Here is a 22,794-nt window from a genome sequence, read left to right as displayed (position 1 = left end):
CGCTGGCGGGAGCCGCGGTCGCCCGGGCCGAGATTGGGGGGGCAAGGCGGGCGACAGAAGGCCGATGCCTCCGTCGCCCGGCCCTCTACAGAATCCACCCCCCAAACCTCCAGGTATTTCCCTCCTTAGAGCTGGCAACCCTACATTCCCCTCAGTGCCTGTTGGTAGGCAACTAAGCTTGGTCCTGTCACCTACTTTGGCCTTTGGGAGAAAACACATTGGGGCCAATCCTGATAGGGTTGCCAACTCCAGATGGGAAATTCCTGGAGGTTTGAGGGATGGAGCCTGAAGAGGGTGAGGTTTGAGGAGGGGTGGGACCTCAGACAGGTACACTGCCATAGACTCCACCCTCCAAACCAGTCAGTCTCACATAGGGAACCATTGTTGCCAATCTCCAGGTGAGGGCTGGAGAGCACTCAGTATTACAACTGTTCTGCAGAAGGGAGGGCAGAAGTCAGCTGAAGTCAAAGGGGCAGATAATGGTAGGTTGGTGGCTAGCTGGGAAGGAGATGGGGTTGCCAACTACATGCTGACAAATTCTTAGGGATTTGAAGGGGTGGAGCCTGGAGAGGGTGGGGTTTGCAGAGGGGTGGGACCTCAGACAGGTAGAATGCCATAGACTCCACCCTCCAAACCAGCCATTTTGTCCTGGGTAACAATTGTTGCCAATCTCCAGGTGAGGGCTACAGATTACTCACAATTACAACTGCTCTTCAGGTAGCAGAGATCAGTTCCTCTGGAGAAAACAGTGGACTCTGTCATTATACCCTGCTGAGGTCACCACAGCAAATTGACACTGTTTGCCCAAAGCCAGAGCACTGCCCCAGAGCCTCTTTCTAGATCCCGTTGTATTGCTTTCACAACGGGCTTTACTGCTAGTACCTTGAATAAAACGTTGTTGGTCGGTCTTAAAGGTGCCACTGGACTCAAACTTTGTTCTTCCATATAGTGAATCAGACCACTGGGTCACTCTGTCAAGTTGGGTATCATCTACTCAGGCTGGCAGTGGCTGTCCAGGGTCCTAGATGGAGGTCTTTCATGGTATCACCTCTGCTCAATACCTTATGAGGGAGAATGCTGGGGATTGAACCTGGGACCTTCTGCATGTCAAGCAGATGCTCTCGCAATGAGCCACCACAACCCTTCCCCTTATGTTACAGTGGATGCCAATTTAAATGTGTTGTGTCGTCAGCTGAGTGTTGAAAGAGACTAACTTTTAAAAATTCACATTTAAGAGTCAGAATGGATAGATAGACTTGGAGAGTAGTAAATAGGTCTACTCAGAATTGGACTGTGACCGGAGGAGATGCTTGGCCAACATCTCAGCCCAGCAAGCTGCTGTTCTCCAGTAACTGTTATTGGCCCTCCTCCCTTGTTAAGTGTGTTTATATTGAACTGTTTATCTATACTTTATTTGGAATATTTTAGTTGCCACCTTGAGGATCCAGTTTTCCAAGATTATTTGGTATTTTTGCTTTGACTTCAGCTTTTGAAGGCATCACTTCGTGTGACTCCTTTTGCCTTCTGACTAAATTTGAAACTATGACTGATTTCCCACGAGCAGCTGCACCGCCCTCGCTGTTCCCTCCCCCCGATTGTATTAATCAATTTCCCACTACTTGCTGCACAGCCGCAGCATCCTCCGATTTTCCCCACATCTTCTCGATCTCAAAAAAGGGGGGAGGGATCTAGAAGATGTGGGGGAAATCGGGGGAAGATGCAGGTCAAAATGCGGCCGTGCAGCAAGTAGTGGGAAATTGACGAATACAATCGGGGGAAGGAAACAGCGAGGGCGGTGCAGCTGCTCATGGGCAATCGGTCTATATCTGCCATGCTTTCTCTCTCTGCTCTTAGATCCACTTTGTTCCTTGCTGCTGGTTACTGGAAGCGCTTCCATTTTGTTTCCTCTCCTCCTCAGGAGGCTTCTGTGTCTGCTAAGCTTTTCTGAAGTCTCCATAAGATCCTGTGGCTGTAAGTTAGAGGTCTGTTCTCCATCAGCTTGATGGCTGCTTGAACTGATCAATCTTGGGAAATGCTGACTTTGTTTCTTCCATTTAAGCTTGACCTTTACTTAACACAGTGTATATTTATGTTAATCAGCTTGTTCATTTGACAGCTTTGCTGTGTTTCATTTATTTACATAATGTATATCCAATTTTGCCTGTCATAATGGGTACCTCAAGGCAGTTTAAAGCATCAATCTACAAAATTGATGGTAGAGGTCATGGGTCACAGCTGAAAGAGAGAGCTCACAGCTTGCATGCAGAAGGTTCCGTCTCTAGGCACTTTGGCTGAAATGAACTCTGATAGCAAGTTATAAAAGATGAGCCTTAGAGAAGCCCTACCAGGAGACCAGTAGCCTTCATTGTTCTCGGACCTACAATTTGTTCTTTACTACACCTTGTGAAGAGACATTATTCTAATTTTGGACCATAAGAGGTCCTTCTTGTTTTTGGAGAGTGCATTTGGTGTTTATATACCAAAGAGGTAACTGTGTTAGTCTTGAGGGAAAGGCAAAATAAGCAGGGTTTTTGAGAGCCAGGGTGGCATAGTGGTTAGAGTGCCTAGCTAGGATCTGGGGAGACCCATGTTCGAATCCTGACTCTGCTTAGTGACCTTGGGGCAGTCAAACCACTCTCAGCCTAGCGTACCTAGAAATGGAGAGGCTGGAGGGGAGGATAGAATTTTCCTCTAAAGCGGGACAATCCATTTTTCCAGTGGAAAAAAAGGGTAATTTTGGGGAGCACTAATAATTCCTATGAAATATTTTTATTTCATTTGGAATGAGTGAAATGGGCTAATACTGCAGCTCATTCTCTCTTATTTGCAAATTTGCTTGTAGAAAATTTTAAAATTCCATAAATATGATCACTAAATTATATGTGATATACTTTATATTAAAGCAGTAAATTGGTTTCTGTTAATAGGAGATTAAGTAATTCAGTTTTTCTCAGTTTCCCTTTTTGTGGGGCGGAACCTGTTTTTTCCCTACTACTACAAAATTTCCAAAAATTTTACATCTTAAAACCTACCCCACAGGGTTGTTATGAAGATAAAATGGAGGAAGGGGGAGTGATGCAATCTACTTTGGGTCCACATTGGGGAGAAAAGCACAGTAATAGAATATCAAGAAAGTTTTTTTTAATGGCACCTTAAAGACTTTGTCAGAGACTCATAATCCTACAGAAATTACTACAGTAAACGTTTTTGCAACTTATCTTTATTGACTCTTCATTATTTTTGTCACGGATGTTGTTTTTGGAATTCCACTTCCTCCCGTGAGCTCTCATTTTTGGCTTCTACATAATCCTTACTAGACAGATTTAACTTAAACTGGTATAAAGGCAATTAACTGTCATGGTTTCCCCTCAAAAATGCTGAGAAGTTATAGCTTGGTGAAGAGGGGCTGAGCTGTCAGAGGTTTCTAGCCTCCCGCTTGGACTTCTCTAGGAGCTGTGGGTGTTAAATCAGTTCAAGTCAGGCAACTTTTCTGTACCCCTCTCTCTTCATCATTCTCTTCCTCTCTGTTTTAACAAAAGGGTTGTAGTTTGTGCGACCCACTTCAGTTTAGGGTGTGAACTAGTCATGAGTTTCCTCCTACCATTTAAGCCAGACAGTGCAGGACAAGTGGTCTGACAAGTATCTTCATAGGTACAATCCCCCCCTCATATTTTTAAAATGGGAAGAACCACTGAATATCTTATTTATTTTTATTTATTTATTATATTTATAACCCGCCCTCCCCGCAAGCGGGCTCAGGGCGGCTCACATTGCCTGGCACAATGTGCCAAGATTCATATACAGTTAAAACATTTAAAACTTAACATTTAACACTGTTAAAACATTTAAACAATCGGCAATTGCCGAATAAAGTGCACTCAGTAATTAGAAACCAAGATGGCGTGACGTGTCATGCAGGCTCAGGCGATTACATTCTCCTGGGCGGTTTGGCTCGATTTCACTGCAGCCAGCCTCCCCCACAGATATTAATAGTCGTCGTTGATGGTAATGTGATGCTTCTCCACAAGCCTGTGTAAATAGTTCTTTGTATTTCCCACCATTGTGCAGCAGTGACATCCCATTGGACTCCTGTGGCACCAGTTCCGATCTTAAGCAGATTTGCTCTGAGCAAGACCCTGCTTGCCGTATCCAGGTTGGAGGCAGGCTGTGCCCCTCTAGGAGAAAGACCGCTTGCCATGCCTTTCAGTGGTCCCCAAAGCAAGACCCCACTAATGATGTGTGTCAAAACCTGCCTGTTTGCAGGCAAAAGGAAAGTGCAGTTCCCTCGGGCTGACTTGGCTTCTAGTGGTCAGATGGGGTCAAAGTTGTCTGCATGGTATCCTGTATGCTTTATCTACAAAATTAAAATCCCAAATTGGAGACAAAAGGCCCATTACTGGAGTCGCTTGTAGAAGTTCCTTTACCAGTCACAAAGTCCCTTTGTTCTAGTTCACTGTTACATCAGTCCTGTGCCTTGTTACAGTTTCCTTTTGGGAAAGAGACTGAAAAATAGCTGGTGTGCCTTGAGCACATCAAGTGACTCCACAGCTGATGCAGGATTTCCCTCCCCACCTTCTCCGCCATCACCCCGAAGGAAATCCAGACCCTGGAAGGTTTATCAGCAGAATAAAATCTACCAAGAGGCTCCTGTTTGTTTTTTTGCTGCCTAACAAGATCACCCAAGGAGGCTGGGATGAAAATCCAGATGCCCTAGTTCTTAAGGCTTCTCTAGAATGGTATATTCTCTAGAATGCCAGCCCTTGTGGGTATCATCAAGACAGGCTGTCCCATCTCCCTAGGAACGGACTGCGTCTGTCTGTTTGAAGATGACACCTTCTGGTCTGTCCCTGTCCCCGCCGCTGCCCTTAGAGGAAACGAGAAGAATACAGGATGCACTTTGGGCTGCAGTTCTGTCCCTGAAACCTTAATCCCTCTTCTGACGATCCAGTGCTTGTGCTTAACTGTTATGGGGATGGCCAGCTGCTTCTCGTGAATCTTTGTGTTCTCAGTCTAGAGGAACATGGTGTCAAAGTGGTATTTACTCTCTGGCTTTGAGGGCTTTGAGTTTTCATTAAAGAGCTTCCTCTGTAAGGGAGTGTGGCAGTCTGTTGATCGTTCTGGCCAGCTCTTTTCAGCGATATTAACTAGTTGACAAGGCACATAGGATGGAGTGGCAGAAGAAGTTAACAGCTCATATAGGAATTATGCCCTGATCTTTAGAGACAAGATGTCTATGCTAAAGTCTGTGCTGCTATTTCCTCTGGGCTTTCATTCCATTCCAAAATAAAGGAGTTAAGCGCTTTTAGGATGTTGTAGTGTATCAAGTCCAGACAAGTCCAGACATGTCCAGGGGCAACCGTCTAGCTTCGCTCCAAGAGACAATGGACTATGCGGATCCTGGCCCGCTCCAATCAGGGGGCTAGGTTCCTGGCCGAGAAGCCAATGGGACTCTTGGCCACTGTAAATAACCTATTGGGAAGTGGGGTGTGTGTGTTTTGGGTGGTGGTTTCTGGGGAAATATAAGCCGGCCTGCGAGCCGGCCAAAGTTGTCTTGTTCCTGATTGAATAAAGTACGCTTTGCTGAAATCACTCTCTGTCTGTGTACTTTTCAGATGGGCAGGCAAATATATACCTTTAGGGCTGTGTATGCTCTGCTGAAATCTCTTTAGCCCTCGAGAGTAGGCATTGGTAGCTTCTGTGCCCGCAAGCCCTGGTGGCATAAAAGATTGTGCTGTCTAGGGCCTGCAACTGTCATAGGTGGCGTGTATGTGAATAACAATTGCTAGAGGCCAAAAGGAGTAGGCTCTTCTTGCCCGGGGCCTATGTGTGGGCTTCCGAGAAGCGTCTGACTGCCTAATGGTAGAAATAGGATACTGGGCTCTGTGAGCCTTTGCTCTGATTGCAAGGGCTGCCTTACGATGAACTTCACCCTTGTCCATTCTCCTTCCCTGATATACCTTGTCTCTTGAGTCTGTAGCCCTAAAGGCAGGTGACTGTCTCCTTTGATTGATATGAGCTGCTTGGGTAAGCAATTCTTATCTGAACGGGAGGGTATAAATAAAACAAGATCAGGCAGTTAATCTTCCTCCTCTTCCCCCTTCCCCTTCCCCTTCTGCTGGAAAAAGTACAGAAGAGGGCAATCGAGGAGATTAGGGGGCTGGAACACCTTCTTTATAAGAAAGGCTGAAGAGTCTGGGAATTTTCAGTGTAGAGAAGAGACAACTAAGGAGGGGACATGATAGAGGTTTATAAAATTATGCATGGGGTGGAGAGAGTTAACAAAGAGAAATTACTCTCCCTCTGCCAAAGTACTAGAATTCAAGGGCATCCAACGAAGCTGATAGGCAGTAGATTCAGGATGTAAAGGAAATACTACTTTACACAGAAGTGATTAAAATGTGGAATTTGCTGCTAGAGGATGTAGTAAAGGCCACCGGAATGGACAGCTTTAAAAGAGGATTAGATAGATTCGTGGAGGACAGGTCTATCAGTGGCTACTAGCCATGGTGGCTGAGGGGGAACCTCCACATTCAGAGGCACTTGACAATGTTGCTGGCCCTCCAGAGAAGAAGAAGAAGAAGAAGAAAAGAGATTGGATTCACTTGGAGTCTCAGAGCGACTTACAAACTCCTTTCCCTTCCCCTCCCCACAACAGACACCTTGTGAGATAGGTGGGGCTGAGACAAACTGCTCTTTCAGGAAGATCTGTGCTGATGTGACCCAAGGTCACATCAGCAGGTGCAAGAGGAGGAGTGGGGAATCAAACCCGGTTCTCCCAGATTAGAGTCCACACGCTTAACCACTACACCAAAGTGGCTGGCCAGTGTGTGAGACAGAGGAACTGGTTGGCCAGTGTGTGAGACAGGATGCTGGACTAGATGGACCACTGGTCTGATCCAGCAGAGCTTTTCTTACGCTTTCACAACATTCACAAAAGATCTGGGCACCACAGAGTTGCAAAACATTCCTACAGGGGTGGCAAGGAATTAAATGCCAGGTGAAAAGGATAGAAGCTTGCACATGGTGGTGGGTGCTACTGTGTTTGCTCTTACACTGTGAGCTGCCTTAAGCAAGTTTGTGGAGAAATGGCAGCTACTTTTCATAACAATAAATGTAGCCAAGATGCAGCCAGGAGCAGATCTTGGGTCAAACTGATAGTGATACTGCCTTAATTACAAAGGATTAGAAAGTATTATCTTGTTTAGAAGATGGTATGTGAGACCATTCAATGTATAGCCCATTTTTTCTTTATATTAGGGCACTTGATGATGGAAAGTTTTCACATTGGCTTAGTCTTAAAAGAAAATGGAAGGGAGGGAGAGTGAGGCTGTCATTTTTTTTTTTGTTTTACCACTGAAACGAGCCAATCTTGTGCTTCCAGAAAGATTTTAGAACTCTTCTAGCTAATATGCTCTTAACAAAATGTTTTATTGCAATTGTGGTTCAGTGTAATCCATAATGGGGCACAAAATCCTAACTTCATGAGTATGCTGAATGGGATTTGAAGTGGCAGTAAATGACCAGGGAAGGAATTTTGAGGTTACAGGAGATAAATCAGTAAAGTGTTGTCTCAGTGTTTGGCTGTAGCTAGAGATAAACCTTATGCTTGCATTTATTAGCATTGGAAGATTTGACAACCATTATTGTAATGCTGTTGTATAAACCTGTGATGGAATTGCACTTAAAATACAGCATACATTTTCCGGTCACCCCATTTCAAATTATAGAGATGGCAAGGGGGCCGAACAATGTCAACCAAGTCGTCCAGGGACTAACCAGAGCACACTTCCAGTGAGGAAAGGAACAGTGTGGGGAAGCCAGGTCTTTTTTTTTCTGGGGGAATGTGTCAGAATGTTCTGGAACATTTTGACAAAATTCTTTTAAAGATGCTTAAAAGTTCATGAGTTTTCAGTATACAGACTGAAAACTTCATTTCCCTCTGGAGAGTTCCGCCACCTCTTTTTTTTATTAAAAAAAAAAAAAGCAAGCTCTGAGGGGAGGCAATTCCCTTCATGCTCTGTTTGAGCTTCTTGTCGTTCCCTGGTTGGTCACTGTGAGAAACGAAGCACTCTGCTCAAGCTGGGCTGTTCTTATGTGTGCGCTAATTTTACTGTTTCTGACTCCGGTTGCAAAAAACAGTAAAGACGATAAATAAATAGGTGTGTGCTAAAGTATTTTTGATTAGATTAGTGATGCCGCAGATCTTTGTAGCTTTAAAGTTCAAACTTGGTTCACAGTACAAAGCTGGCTGGCACGGCTTTGATTGGCACATAATTGACCCCTTTCGCTGGGCTGTTTCCCCCCCCCCTCCACGCTCAGAGTCCAAACCTCTTATGGCCTGCCGCTTTCCTGCCAACCTCACACAGCTCCTCCCATCTCAAGGCCTTGTGTGAGGTTTTGCCTAGCCTTTCTCTTCTTCTGGTTGAAGAGGAATGGCCTCTGGGTGTCCTTCATTCATCTTTCTTCCTCGCATAGCAAGGCAGTCATGTTTCCCCCATCTCTTTCTTTCTCAGCTTTGTGCCTTGATAGGTCCATGTACAGAGTTCCCATATATAGGCACAGAAAGATGGAGGCATGTTGCCCACATATCGCTTGCCTGCTTTGGAAAATGCTGGTTGTATGCTGGTGTCCCTGCAGCTGTGTGCTACATAAAACGTGGAGATGCTTCCGCCCTCCCTGCGCAGTTTTCAGGAAACTAGTATTGTGCGCTGGGCCCAAGCAGCACTTGAAGTGTGGCCATCTTCAGTCCTAACTTTGTTTTTCAACTTTCGTCTTCTAGTCGCTTCTTCCAAGATGTCTTTTTGCAAGGAGGGCAGGATGGGCCTTTCTCCAGAGCAATGCTTGGTCAAATTGGACTGACTCAGGTAAGACTCTATCTTGGGGGGGCAGGGGGAGGTCAGTTGTCGAGTTGCTGGTTGTCCACACCTGTGGTGGTTCTAGCTCTAATCCCTCCAGTTTCACAGGATCTGTGATGGCAAGGCTGGGATTTGGTGCAGATTTGGGGTTAGGAAGGTACCGGATTGCGTTGGGCAGGCTCTTTATACTACTCGTGGTGTCACACAAAACCAGGGGGACGGAGGAGCTGAAAGACATTCCAGCCACTTTGATTCTGCTTGACATGTTTGCGTGTTTATATGTCTGTTTAAAATGATTTAAGGTAAAGGTAAAGGTTCCCTTGCTCGAAAGCCAGTCGAATCCGACTCTAGGGTTCCGGTGCTCATCTCAGTTTCCAAGCCGAAGAGCCAGCGCTGTCCGAAGACGTTTCCATGGTCATGTGGCCAGCATGACTAAAAACCAAGGCGCACGGAACGCTGTTACCTTCCCACTGAAGTGGTACCTCTTTATCTACTTGCAATGTCTTGCTTTCGAACTGCTAGGTTGGCAGGAGCTGGAACTAGAGACAGGAGCTCATTCTGTCATGCGGCACCCAGGTCTCGAGCTGTTGAACTACCGACCTTCCACAGCCTGCAGTTCAGCGTCTTAACCACTTGAGCCACCACAGCTCCCTTAAAATGATTTAACTCTCCCTTAATTTTATTATTTCACTAATTGTGTGTAAAACATAACCTCTCCCTTCCCAGATCAGCCTGGGTGGCACAGTACTGACCCAAAAAGATGCAGGCCATTCTTAGGAAGCATATCAAGCTTGGTGGACCATGAGTCTTACTTCGATTCAATGGCCTGTCTGGTCGTAGGAATTGAAAAAGCTCCAGAGAGGCTTAAGCCTTTGCTGTGAGGCAGACCCAGATTATCCCATATGATAGCAGTGATAGAGCTGGTAGGTCTGTGCCAGTAATAGAGGTGGTATAGTGTGCTGGGGGGCAAGCTGGGAGACCTGGGTTCAGATCCCAACTTTCCCATCAACCTCACGGTGTAACTATGAGTTAGTCACCTTCTCTCTGTCTAACCTTTTAAAAAAAATTCTGATTTTGTAGAATGCGATTTCATACAATCAAAACAATATATATAAATTTCAAACACACTGGATGCTCTCAAGGGTAGAGGAACTTCTTCCAGCCTAAGGAGCCATCCTTCCAACCTAAGTGCTTCCTTCCATTAGAGGAAGAGACACTTATGCTGGGGGAGTCTTCAGACTTTGCTTAGTGGAGTGGTAGAGTGCAAGCCATTTACAAATTAAGGAAAACCAGTTATAAACATCCGTATCTGGATGACTTGTTTAATTTCCAGAGTTTCCAATAAAAGGATTCAAAAACTTAATGGAAGATGGTCTAGATTGTTCTCTCTCCCTCATTTTATTCTCACAACAACACTATGAAATAGATTAGGCTTAGAGACATCATTATGAGCTCTCTGGAGAAACGTACAAGGTAGATGGTCTTTGAGAGAAGTCCCTGTCCCAATCTTTCATCAGTCTTCCAAAGCTGGCAATTTCTTACCTTTCTTAGGGTCTGCTGGGTGACCTTGGGCCAATCGCAGTTCTCTCAGAACTCTCTCCGTCCCCCCTACCTCACAGGGTGCCTGTTGTGAGGAGAGGAAAGGAAGGCAATTGTAAGCCACTTTGAGACTCGTTATGGTAGAGAAAAGCAGGTTATTAAAAAAAACAGCTCTTCTTCTAAATGTATCTGAAAATGGGCTTCCCTATATTTTCCCCCCACCTCTTAGTTTTTTGTTTTAGTTCTAATACATTTTAACTTGATGTGCTTAATTCAGCTTATGGGAGAGTTAGACGAAGATTGCAAGAAGGTGGCGGCTGCCTCTGGACTCTCCCTCCCAGACAAGTTCTCTGTTGCTCAGGGTTTTGAGGCCATGACAAATGAAGAATTACTGGACTCGCCTCTTCTGCGGGCTGCCCTGACTCTGCAAAACAATGGTAATGGTGGTTTCCATTGTTGAAAGGGATACTCGGGGGCAAACTGGGGGTACATTTGCTGTTTTGTCCCTTGTAAATCTCTGAGTGAAGACATAATAGTGTTAGGAAATATAGGGGGGTTTGGGGAGCTGGTGTTTGTGTTGTAGGAGTCTTGGGAGGTACATAAACTCTTCTGCGTTCACCCTCTTATGATCAGGATGTGCACTGAATTTTGAATTACAGATTGGGGAGGTAACCCTAGTCCTTTTTGTAACTTTTTATTGTAGTATTCTGCAACTTGATTCTATTAAAGCGAGCAAAACTTGTTTGTAAAACATAGGGATATAGAAATAAATGGTGTGACATGCTTATACGTGGGAAGTTAAGAAATGAGGGACAAATTCAAAGAAATGAAAAAATTACCTTATGCTTGACCATATATATGTTCACTTAAGAATGGATATAGCCAGTGTGTTTCCAATGAGTTCATAATGTAGAACTCTTGAGAATGTCAAAGCAGGACTGTGTAAGACTTCATTGCAAGAGAACCTGGCCCATTTCTAACCTAAGTGACCAGATTATTTGTTTTCATGTATCTTTCAATGAGTGAAGTTCTCAGCCCACTTATATGTATGTGCATGCAAAATGTGTCATTAGAAGATACATTTCTGCATGGAAAGAACCAATGTACATTCTGTGCCTAACTTTGGGGGCAGAACGGACATTCTCCTTGCCATACAGACAGCACGGAAATCATGGGTCTACTTGCCCCTGCCTTCATTTCTATTGAATTGCCAGCTGATCCCCCTCCACCCAACATTTCAGGTTTCAAGATTGCTGTCCTTACAAACAACTGGATTGACGACAGCCCCCAGCGCCACAGAACAGCACTTGTCCTCTGTCTGCTGCGGAAGTACTTTGATGCAGTGATTGAATCCTGTCGCATTGGCCTGCAGAAACCAGATCCCAAGATCTATGAGTATACCCTGGAGGTGCTGAAGGCAAAAGCTCAGGAGGCAAGTTGCACGCTGCTTTCTCAATTTATTCGTTCTTGTGGAAGTGGGCTGGTTTATTCCTTTCTGAGTGACAGAGAGATATGGAGTTGCTCCTTATGAGGTACAGTGGAAGTGAGACCACTAGAGATGGCTTGAGATCCTGAGTGAAGCCAATGTGGGCGGAGAACTGGGCTTACATATGTGAGATCTGTGTTCAGATCCTCATATCAAATATCTGTCCTGGTTGTAAGTTGGCTCTTATTTCCAGAGTGTCCATAGGCTTTTCCATTGCATACATGATTCTACCTACATTTCTGTTGCAGCTTCTCTGGGGGAAGTGGAGTGCAACATTCGCGCATTCCTTTTGCCAAAAACCATGGGAGAGTTGCTATTCTGCTCCCTCCAAGGAATTTTGGATCTTGGTTTCCCCTACTCCCATTAGGAATTTTTCCCATTGGGAAATGGTGGAGTCACGCAGTGCTTGTGGTCAGGGCCCTCTGGCAGGCTGTGGACTTCCAGCCATGCCAATCCAGTGCCAGCTTTGCCTGTTCCCCTTAAAGAAATTGGGATAGTAATGGCTGACTGCAAGGCATTCCAAGACACTGGATTATGTGAAACTAGAAATAAGGCCCGTTGTGGCAATAAATACAACGGGATCTAGAAAGAGGCTCTGGGAGAGTGCTCTGGCTTTGGGCAAACAGTGTCAATTTGCTGTGGTGACCTCAGCAGGGTATAATGACAGTCCACTGTTTTCTTCAGAGGAACTGATCTCTGCTACCTGAAAAGCAGTTGTAATTTTGAGTGATCTCTAGCCCTCACCTAGAGATTGGCAACAATTGTTACCCAGGACAAAATGGCTGGTTTGGAGGGTGGAGTCTATGGCATTCTACCTGTCTGAGGTCCCACCCCTCCACAAACCCCACCCTCTCCATGCTCCACCCCTCAAATCCCCAGGAATTTTCCAGCCTGGAGTTGGCAACCCCATCTCCTTCCCAGCTAACTATCAACCTACCATTATCTGCCCCTTTGACTTCAGCTGACTTCTGCCCTCCCTTCTGCAGAGCGGTTGTAATTCCGAGTGGTCTCCAGCCCTCACCTGGAGGAGATTGGCAACAATGGTTCCCCATGAGGGACTGACTGGTTGGAGGGTGGTCTGTTGCAAGATGGTCTTACTGGTTTCCTGTAGAGAGAATTAGCTGACTGTTGCCAGCTATATTCCTTAAATCTGGTGGTGGAAAGCGCCATCAAGTCACATCTGACTTATGTTGACCCCGTAGGGTTTCCAAGGCCAGAGACGTTCAAAATTGGCTTGCTATTGCTTGCCTCTATGTAGCGACCCTGGCCTTCCTTGGTGGTCTCTCATCCAAATACTAATGAAGGCTGACCTGGCTTAGCTTCCAAGATCTGTCAAGATTGGGCTAGTTTGGGTCATCCAGGGCAGGGCAAAAAAGACTGGGTATCTGTTTCAGTCTCCTGACAAACTTGAGTTGATATTCTGGACAAAGAGTGAGTTTCTAGTCCTCATGGCTGACAGCATATGCTCGGGAATCATGTGGGGGCTTCCTTCTCAATCTCAAAGGACCCCTGAATCAGGTTCAGAGGAGGGAGGCTTGAGTACCTGCAGGACTCCTTCTCATCATTTAATCCCTCCTCTTTTCCTCATAGAAGACTCTGCCATTATAAATCTCAGTGAAATATCACTCATAGAGGCTAGCAAGACAGTTTTCCTAAGTGTGAATAAGTGCTTGAATGAAGTAGGGTAAGGATGCAGGGAGCCCTCTGGATAAGCCGTTCAAGAAAGATTGTCAGCTGATGCCTGAGTCCGACTGCTTCCTCAATCTAGGTGATACTTCTGGATGACATTGGTGCCAACTTGAAGCCTGCTCGGGAGATGGGAATGGCCACCATCCTTGTGCGAGATGCTGACTCTGCGCTAAAGGAGCTGCAAGATTTGACTGGGATTCAGGTGAGTGGATGGAGTGACTAGCCCTGAGAATGGCGAGGCTCTCTGCAGGCCCATAGCCAGCAGTGCGGTGCTGAGGGCAGTGCCCCCTATTGAATTTGCAGCGCCCTCCATGCCACGCAGCTTGTGCAGGCAGAGCTTCCACCAGCTCGCCACCACTGCCGCCTATTCCTCACCCCATCTTGGCTCACTTTTGCCTGCTTCCGCTGCTAAGGGGACTGTTCCTCCTGCTTGCTTTCCCTTTTCTTCTCCAGCCCAAGGGCTTAATGCAATCCTCTCTGTTTCGCTCTGGGGAAAAGGCGCTCCCAGAGGAATGAGCCAAGACGGCTGGGGAAGAAGCTTGGGGGCATTTAATTGGCAACCCCCCTCAAAAAAAATCCTGGCTGTGGGGCTGTTTCTCTGGATCTCATGCAAGGTTGGTTCATGTAGTAGCCTAAAGGGGTGGGGGGAACCTTTGCAGATCCTGAAGGAAGGAAAGGTGCAATTGCAATGATCAAGAAATTGCAACACTTGGCAGCCAAGGAGTAGTCCATGATTGTTAAGAGAAACATCCAGGTTCACGGGCAGTATGCCTCTTTGTACTGGTTGCTGTGCAGGGAAGTGGCTGTTTCCCCCACCTTACTGATGAAGAGTTCTATGTAGCTTGCACATTTTTCGCCTGTTCGTTGTGGGTAATGCTTCGAGCATTGTGTGACAAAGAATGTCATGAGCCTTGGGAAGAGGCTGATGGTAGGGCACCCTGTACAGGATAAGGGGGTAAACTGCTTCAAGGGGCTGGACGGGACTGCTGAATGCAGCAGCATCTGGCATCGTCACCTTGCCAATGTTCATCTCAGACCGGCTTTGTCTTTGGCTTTCGCCCCAGTTGGTTTGTCTTTGACTTTCTCTGGATAACTCACTTCCATGGCTAATGGTTCACTCAGTAGTGCAAATGTTGGCTCTTTTGCAAAGAGCAGCAGACTTGTACCTTTGCACTCCAGGAAATGCAGGGGTTCGTGCTGCGTTCTTTAAAACTAATTCAAAAGGCGCTGTCGGGGGGCAGGATTGTTGGCTGCCCAAGAGCCTTCCTGGATCACTCGCCCAGCATCCTGTCTCCCACAGTGGCCAGTCGGATGCGTCTCAAAAGCAGTCTGTCTACAGAAAATGAAGGTGATGGGTATTCGCAGGTATACTGTTTCTAAACATAGAGGTTTTGTGTGGTCCTGCTGGTTAAAAGCCATTGATAGAGCTATATTCAGTGAAAAGCAGGGAATTAAGTCTAGCCCATTTGGATCATCTTAAGTACACTGTTTATATCTTTCATTATGTGTATTTTAATGTGGAAATTCAATGGCTCCTTGATCTTTCTCTTTTTTTTTAAAGAAAAAAGTGCAAGCTTCCAAACCTCACTGCTGTGTATATGTTTACAAAGATGCACTAGCGGTTGAAGTGTACATGGGACTGCATGTTCTGTATGATGAGGCTTCTTGTATATGTTTTTAAAGTCCTTCTAACTCACCTTTCCTGAAGCTCATGGTTTTAGTCTCTTTCCCCTCCCTGCATGCCCTGTTACTCAATACTGAACAATGCCTTCTGCAACAGCATTCTATGCCAATCATTAACTATCACAACACTGCATTCCAAAGTTTACAAAAATCTCATGCATTGAATCAAGTTCAAAGCATACGAATGGGATAATGTATGTGGAGGAAGCAAAGCTGCTTAGTGATGCACACCATTCCAAATACTGGATTGGAATTGTGCTTTTTAGTGTGTGAGTGTGTTACAAGCCATCTCTGCCCCAGCACAGGACTAATTTGAATCGTGCCCTAAATGGGGTGCTAGAATGGACAAGCAGAGGTTCATGGGCTGCGGTCACACAGGGCATTAGGCACGCTAGAGAGATGGAAGATAGGCGGATTTTCCTGGCATGATCTCACCGCCACATCTGGGAAGCGTAGAGCTCCTGTGGCTCACCCGAGGCTTTACTCCGAAGATGCGCTGTAAAAAACTAGTACCTCCGAGGTACTAGATTCCGGAAACCGCGGGGCATGGGCGGGCGTCTGATCGCGTTTCCGGTGGTAGTTCCGGTGCACGCCCATTTCCCCTTGCAAAAAGGTGTTTTTTTCCCCAAGTCTCCACGGATGCGCACAAGCACCCAACGGAGCATGCGCACACTTTAGTTTTTTAAAAAAACCACACAACCCCGTTTGCCCCGCGGCCCCGTTTCTTTGCAGCGGCGCAGGATTGTCCTGTGATCGGCACCTCCCCCTAACCACGGGACCTACACGGGACGTCTGCTCGTGCAACCATGCGTTATTTTGCCCCGGGGCAAACAGCCACGCTTCCCCCCCGCATTTTCCAGCCCGTATGACCGGGGCCATTGAGACCCAAGAACAAGAAGTTTTAGATACCAGAGGAGAAATTAAAGGGGATAACAAGAAAAGGAACTGTGTCATATTTTATTTTATGGAAGCCTTTTTTTAGACTGCTTTTCCAAGGTGCTAGAGGGAGGCTTTAAAATGCCAGTGAAAGAGAGTGCCCCAGCTGCCCATGTGGATTTTGATGTCAGGGTGGTATAATGGAGGCACTGGTGGACTCTGGGGGAAAGGATGCAGGGCAGGGTTGAGTGGTGTAGCATTTGCTTAACATGCAGAAGGTCTCAGGTTCAGCCCCCGCCATCTCCAGTTAAAGGGATCAGATTGTACATTATATGAATGACCTTTAGACTCTGTATAAGGCCGCTTTGTCCTTATGACTCCTGGGTTCACATCTCTGCTTTGCAACCATGACTGTTGCCATTACTTAGAAACACTTCTGCACCATACACGCCATTAAAATCTGTAGCAAACTGCCTGAGGCAGTTGATAGTGGATCACAACACAATCTAAAAAAACAGCAATAAACAAAATGAAGCAGCTCAGAGGTATCCACTTACGTTAAAGCAATTTTCCCAAAGAGCAGCTGGCAAAATAACTTACTGACACACTGAAGAGAGCCAAGGTAAGAATAGGAAAGAAGAGTCGCCAGCACTTGTTAGAAGAACCAAATTCTCATCTGGCACCCAAATCCTTGACCAAGCTTGCTGCCAGGTGACCTGCTGGGGGAAAGGCTCTCCAAAGCAGAGGTGCCACTGCAGAGAATACCTTGGCTTTGGCCTCCAGCCACTTTGTTTCTGAAGGTGGTGGCATACATAGCAGAGCCTCTGTAGAAGACCCTTCATGGCAGTGAGCGATTTCCCCTTCTCTGTGGGTGTTAAGCTTCCTGTTGGAGGTTTGAGCTTTGAAGCACACTGAATTTGCAGCACTGGGAAAGGTCTCTGCTTGAGACCGGGGTGGGGTGGGGAGTAACTGCTGGTCACAGCAGGCAAGAGCAGATCAGGATGGAACGGGTACAGAGGAGAGCGACGAGGATGATCGGGGGCCTGGAGACCAAGCCCTATGAGGAAAGGCTGAGGGACTTGGGAATATTCAGTCTGGAGAAGAGGAGGTTGAGGGGGGACATGATAGCTCCCTTCAAGTATTTGAAGGGCTGTCACTTAGAGGAGGGCAGGGAGCTGTTCCTGTTGGCAGCAGAGGAGAGGACTCGCAATCATGGGTTTAAATTAAGGGCGGGAAGGTGCCAGATGGATATTAGGAAAAACGTTTTGACAGTAAGAGTTGTTCAACAGTGGAATCAGCTGCCCAGGGAGGTGGTGAGCTCCTCCTCACTGGCAGTCTCGAAGCAGCGGCTGGACAAACGCTTGTCAGGGATGCTCTAGGCTGATCCTGCATTGAGCGGGGGGTTGGACTAGATGGCTTCTGTGGACCCTTCCAGTTCTGTGATTCTATGAATGACGCTCTACCACAGAAGCTTGCTTGCTGGGTGACCTTGGGCCTCTCACACACTCAGCCTAACCTCCCTCGCAGGGTGGTTCTGAAAATAAAATAGGAGAAAATTATGTCAGCTGCTTTGAGTCCCCGTTGAGGTATAAATGAAGTAAATATCAATTTATATTCTGCTTTTCGCCCTGGGGACCCAAAGCAGCTGGTAATACAGATGAGCCAACAGGCAAGGGAGAGAGAAGTCTTCAAAGTACAAATCAGGTCTTTCTGTCCCCCTTTACCTGGCATATGTTCCTGCTCATTGTAGGGTACAACTCTCCGGCGAAGAGCCAGGGCACTGGAGCTCAGGTTTTGAATACCTACAGCAGAGAAGGAACAAACTCAGCTAGATGTTCTTCAGCTGCTGTCACCCAGCTAGCACGTTCTTCCCTGCTTCCTCGCTTGTCTTCTAGCTTGGCCAGTGAGCTGATCAGGCACTTGCCTAGGTTCCTAACTCACAGTTCCCTCTCTGCCCTGGTTCCAGTTGCGTTCCAAAAAGCAAACCATGGGCTGAATCTGTCTGCAAGAAGGTACTTGAGCAGAGCACTGAACGGCCCATGCCACCTGGGAGAGACAGAGACCAAGGAGGAAACCCTTCTCTTTCTTGGCTGCAAATGGCTCCAGGTGACAGTAGCTGAATGCTGTATCTCTCACAGTATGCGAATGACATCTGAAATGTGTCTCCTTCTCTTTAAACTGTCTACCACACAGCATCTTGGCCAAGAAAGCTTGCCACCCCCCTGTGATCCGGAAAATGTAACCCATGGCTATGTGACGATCAAGGTAAGAGCAGTCAGGTCTTGTTAAACTGAATCCTAACAGCTAGTTGAGGGTGAAAGAGTTCTTTGTACTGATGTGCTCTTAACAAGCCAAACTGGGGATGTGTTTTTGCTGCATAAGTAAACAAAGGAGGCAGAAAGCTGAGTTTCCTTGTCTCCTCTGCTGTGCTCTAAGGAATGCTTATGGGTGGGAAATGATTCTAAACTTCCTCCTTAGTAAGGTATGTGGTTCTGTGACAGCAGCCCACACTGTTTGGTGCATTTAAAGAGGTGAAGGGGAAAGGGGGATATTTATAGTATGCTTTTCTTTGTCTCCTCCTTTTTCCCAGGGCTTGCAGCCAGTTTTGTGACTGGTCAGTGCTATCTGTGTTGAGGGCTTTCATGCCACCTAGAAACAACTAAAATCTGAAGTTTGGGGCTGTTTCTGGTTCACCAAAGGGCCCAGTGTTTTTTGGTTTGGGGGGGAAGGATTGTCAGAATGCGACGCAACCTTTGAACTGGGAGACTTTTCATACATTCTAAGATCTTCATGTCATTATTTATTTATTTATTTATTTCACTTTTGCCCCGCCCTCCCCGCCAGGCGGGCTCAGGGCAGCTTCCAAAAACTGGTAAGCAATATACATTTTACAGTAATAGAATAAAATACATCATTTAAAACATAAACAAGTCAATATAAAGCATTCATTCGATGGCGATAAAAATAAAGTGCAGTTTAATCCCTTCTCCTGCGCTAATGATATGATATGAGCATAAATTTGGACTGCCGGACCCTCAGATGCTTTGCCTGCTGCCACCCTGAGCAACAGTGGAACACAAAAATTCTGCTGGTCTCTTTGTGGTACGTCACTTCTGTGTACCTGGAAGTGACAACAGGTAGCTCTAGGAATCTATGGCAAATCTATGGTTTTACCATAGAGTTTCTGGCATTTCCTAGAGCTACCCATTGTCACTTCCAAGTTGAACTTGGAAGTGACAAAATGATGCCAGCATGTCCCCTCATGTCTCCGCCCCCCAACCCTCCCTCTGGTCCCTTGGCAAGCACTAGGGCAAAGTCCATATTCAAAAATATCACTTTAGTTAGGTCCTGAGGAACTGTGAGCTATTATTAATATTCTGTGCAGCCAAGCAGAGCGCAGAGTAAGAGCTGATATAATTCCAGCTTTCCAGCTAAGCAGATATTGGGCTTGGTCAGCAACTGAGTATGTCTCTTCAAGCCCTGACCCCCACCTCCTCCATTAAAACATTTGCATGCATGACTTAATGTCATAATGAACTTGGAGACCTATAGACATGTGTGGTTTTGGCATCACACAGGTATAACCCAAACTTTCTGTTTCCCCCTTAGCCTGGAACCCAGCTGCACTTTGTAGAGCTGGGTAACGGCCCTCCAGTTTGTCTCTGCCATGGCTTCCCAGAATCCTGGTTCTCTTGGCGTCACCAGGTAAGACAGCTTGCACCTTTGCAGAGATGAAGATGATATCCTTACACACAATAGGATCTCTTTGTAGTCTCGCCCCTGCCCTGTGTTGCTATCGGGTATGTGGTTGGGCATCAGGGTTACCAATGGAGCAGACTGGATCATCCTTACATGTAGCTGATGGGGTCAAGCAGCATGGCTACTTCCTTAGTGGGGGGTTGTTGATGTTCCCACAAAGCTTCTCCCAGCTCGGTGCACCAGAGATTGAGAGTTCTATCAGCTCCAGTGTCCTCCTAAGCAAGACTTGGAAAGGTATTGATTTTGGCGGGGTGAAGGGAGTGGCATACCATCTGTTACAAACCGAGAACCTAGGAAGAATAAAATTGTGGTTGTGGTGTAGTGGCAGAACATCTTCTTTGCGTGTCCAGTCTCTGACAACCTGTAGTTTAAGAGGATCAAACTCCGAGCCAACAGTACTGCCCTTGATAGACCAGGCTCTGACTTGGTATAAGGCACCTTCATGTGTGTTCAAGGAGAAGGTTAATCAGGTGGCCAAAAAACCATGGGGGGATGGCGGGGGGGGGGGGATGAAACCACATGCTGACTAAGGAAAACCCTGGTGTGCTCACCGGTCCTTCTGATCCTCTGGTTGCCATGGCTATTATTTTAGCCTTGGAAAACCCTTTCATTTGAATCAGGGCAGTTAATGAGAGGACGTGCCATGCAGTACCACCCCCCTTTCTGAAGTACTGGTGGGCACAGTGGTGTCCATGCATGCCACACTGAGGAGTACTCAAACGAGCTGGTGGGAGATGAAGAGAGCATCTTAGGATGACTGGGTGGGGGTGGGGAGCTGGAGAGTGTTGCACAGAACCCGTAAGAGGGATCTTCTTGTCATTTGCCATTCCGTACTATAAATGTCCAGGACTTGCTATATCTGTCTTGCTAGAAGTGACTGTACTGTGATTAGAGTCTGGAATGAGCCTTTTAACCCAGATAACCAGTAAATAGTGATGAGTTGGGTGTGGAGACGGAGGCCAAACTGCACACAATTGTGGGGGAACGTTTATTATGACTTGGGGGGGGGGGAAACCAGGCAGTGAGTGGCAAGAGAAGAATAAGTGTTTTACTATTGAATCTGAGTTTGATATCTTCTGTGATATCTTCTGTGGCGACTTTCATACTGTTGTTCCGTCTTAGATCCCAGCACTTGCTGATGCCGGCTTCCGTGTCCTAGCCTTGGAAATGAAAGGCTATGGGGTCTCCACAGCTCCACCAGGTGATGTGACATTTTGGTCTTGAAACAGGCTTTTGCTGATTCGTTTATGAAGCTGCCTTTTAGAGAGTTGGACCACTGGTCCAGTTAGTTCAGTGTTATCTGGACGTGGCCCTCTGTAAAGCCTTTCACTGTTCAGACTGCAGCTCACAAACAGCTGCTTGATACCATTTTGCTTGGAGAGTTTTCTGTCCACAACCAATTCAAGGCATATTTGGCATCTGCAACCTGAAAGGTATGTTCTTGGATCCCTTTCAACATCAGGAAGATCCTTGAGAGCGCTTTTTGCTTTGTGCACTGCGTTTGTTGGCTGTTGTAATACCGTAGTATGAGTGCCCGTGAGCTGCCAGGTTCCAAAAACACATCTGGATCTGGGCACAATTGCGATTCAATTTTCTCTTCATCTCTGAGATCCATCTTGTTCCTGTTTTCTTTTGCTAGGGCATAATGAATATGAAACACGCACCCATGCTCATGTGCATACTTCAGCAGCCTTATCTGAGGAGGCAGTAGCTGATGATACCAAGGTTTTTACCACAACTGTTTTAGCAAGCATTTTCTGCACCATCTGGAAGGAGCTTTCTGTCACTCAGTCAGCTACAACCCAGGGAAGTTAGATCTTGAGGCAACGCCCTTTAGATTAAGTTTCTAATTGGAGATGAGTCCCTATGGCAAGCCTGGGAAAACCTGGATCCATCTGTCTTGCGTCCATGCACAAAATGCTCCAAGCTTCTTGCAGCTCTGATCCATTTGTGAATGGTGTGCGAACAACTGGTATCATCAGCTACTGCCTCCTCAGATAAGGCTGCTGAAGTATGCACATGAGCATGGGTGCATGTATACAGAGAAATAGCTGACTGAGGAGAGGGTGTTTAAAAGTGCATATTGATTTATAAAATATGATGACTCTGGGCTTGCCTGCCTAGGGCAAGTTACACTTTGCATACCGATGCAAAGAAAAAGCTTCTGGAGGCTGCGGTTATGAATGGAGCCGGGTTGCGGGAAAGAAGGGGATGCTTAACCCATTCGTTGCAAGTAGCTTTTCTGCTGAAAATCTGCCCTGCCCATGCCTGCTTTCTCTCTCTTTGGGAGTTCTTGGTGTGGGTTTACCCAACTGCATCTTGGAACCCTGCTGGAGGAGAAGCACTTGGGGGGGGGGGAGAACAAACAAGCAGTGCCAACCCCCCTCCCCGCTGCAGATTGCATCCTTCAGGGGCTGCTTTTAATGTTTAGGTTGGCCTGTGTGGTACACATAGCTGGCTTTGGGTAAGAAGTAAGGATTTCCAGCTCTAACAGAATACTTTGGCCTGACCTAGGCAAGCTGCCTAAAAAGTGTAATCCTAGGATGTTGGAAGGACCAGACGCAAATACAATACAGATCGGATGCACTGTAGGGAGCAGGACTGTCTGTAAATAATGGCTACATGGAGAGTCCGCTTTCGGGGGCATCATACTTTTGTAGCCTTCTTATGGAAGGACCAGAGTTTCATCTTCTTATGCACAAGGCCGCACACGTTCAGTGGAAAGCGGCAAAACCAGCTGCGTGGGAAGCTCCTTCCCAGCCTGGAAGATGTGGTGTTGATGCCGAGAGGCGTGTGGCAGCTTTTGAAACATTAAAAATAATTTTAAGGACACTACAGTGACTTAAATAATTCATTCTGTTGTTGCAGACATAGAAGAATACTCCCAGCAAGAAATATGCAAGGTAG

At 46.5% G+C, this 22,794-nt stretch overlaps 1 protein-coding gene across 1 annotated transcript in view; it reads left to right on the top strand.

Moving 5' to 3' along the window:
* EPHX2 (epoxide hydrolase 2, cytoplasmic) overlaps positions 1 to 22,794 on the top strand; it is a 92,509-nt gene that overhangs the window by 15,339 nt on the left and 54,376 nt on the right. The window contains exons 2-9 of the mRNA XM_015420635.1: positions 8,780 to 8,864; positions 10,672 to 10,831; positions 11,636 to 11,826; positions 13,649 to 13,771; positions 18,322 to 18,393; positions 19,738 to 19,833; positions 21,010 to 21,088; positions 22,756 to 22,790. Of these exons, the coding sequence (XP_015276121.1) occupies positions 8,780 to 8,864; positions 10,672 to 10,831; positions 11,636 to 11,826; positions 13,649 to 13,771; positions 18,322 to 18,393; positions 19,738 to 19,833; positions 21,010 to 21,088; positions 22,756 to 22,790 (841 nt within the window). The remainder of the gene's footprint in view (positions 1 to 8,779; positions 8,865 to 10,671; positions 10,832 to 11,635; positions 11,827 to 13,648; positions 13,772 to 18,321; positions 18,394 to 19,737; positions 19,834 to 21,009; positions 21,089 to 22,755; positions 22,791 to 22,794) is intronic.

Source organism: Gekko japonicus, unplaced genomic scaffold (genome assembly GCF_001447785.1).
Source record: "Gekko japonicus isolate JY-2015 unplaced genomic scaffold, Gekko_japonicus_V1.1 scaffold7, whole genome shotgun sequence".
Classification (NCBI taxonomy): Eukaryota; Metazoa; Chordata; class Lepidosauria; order Squamata; family Gekkonidae; genus Gekko; species Gekko japonicus.
This window is presented reverse-complemented; position numbering and strand designations above follow the sequence as displayed.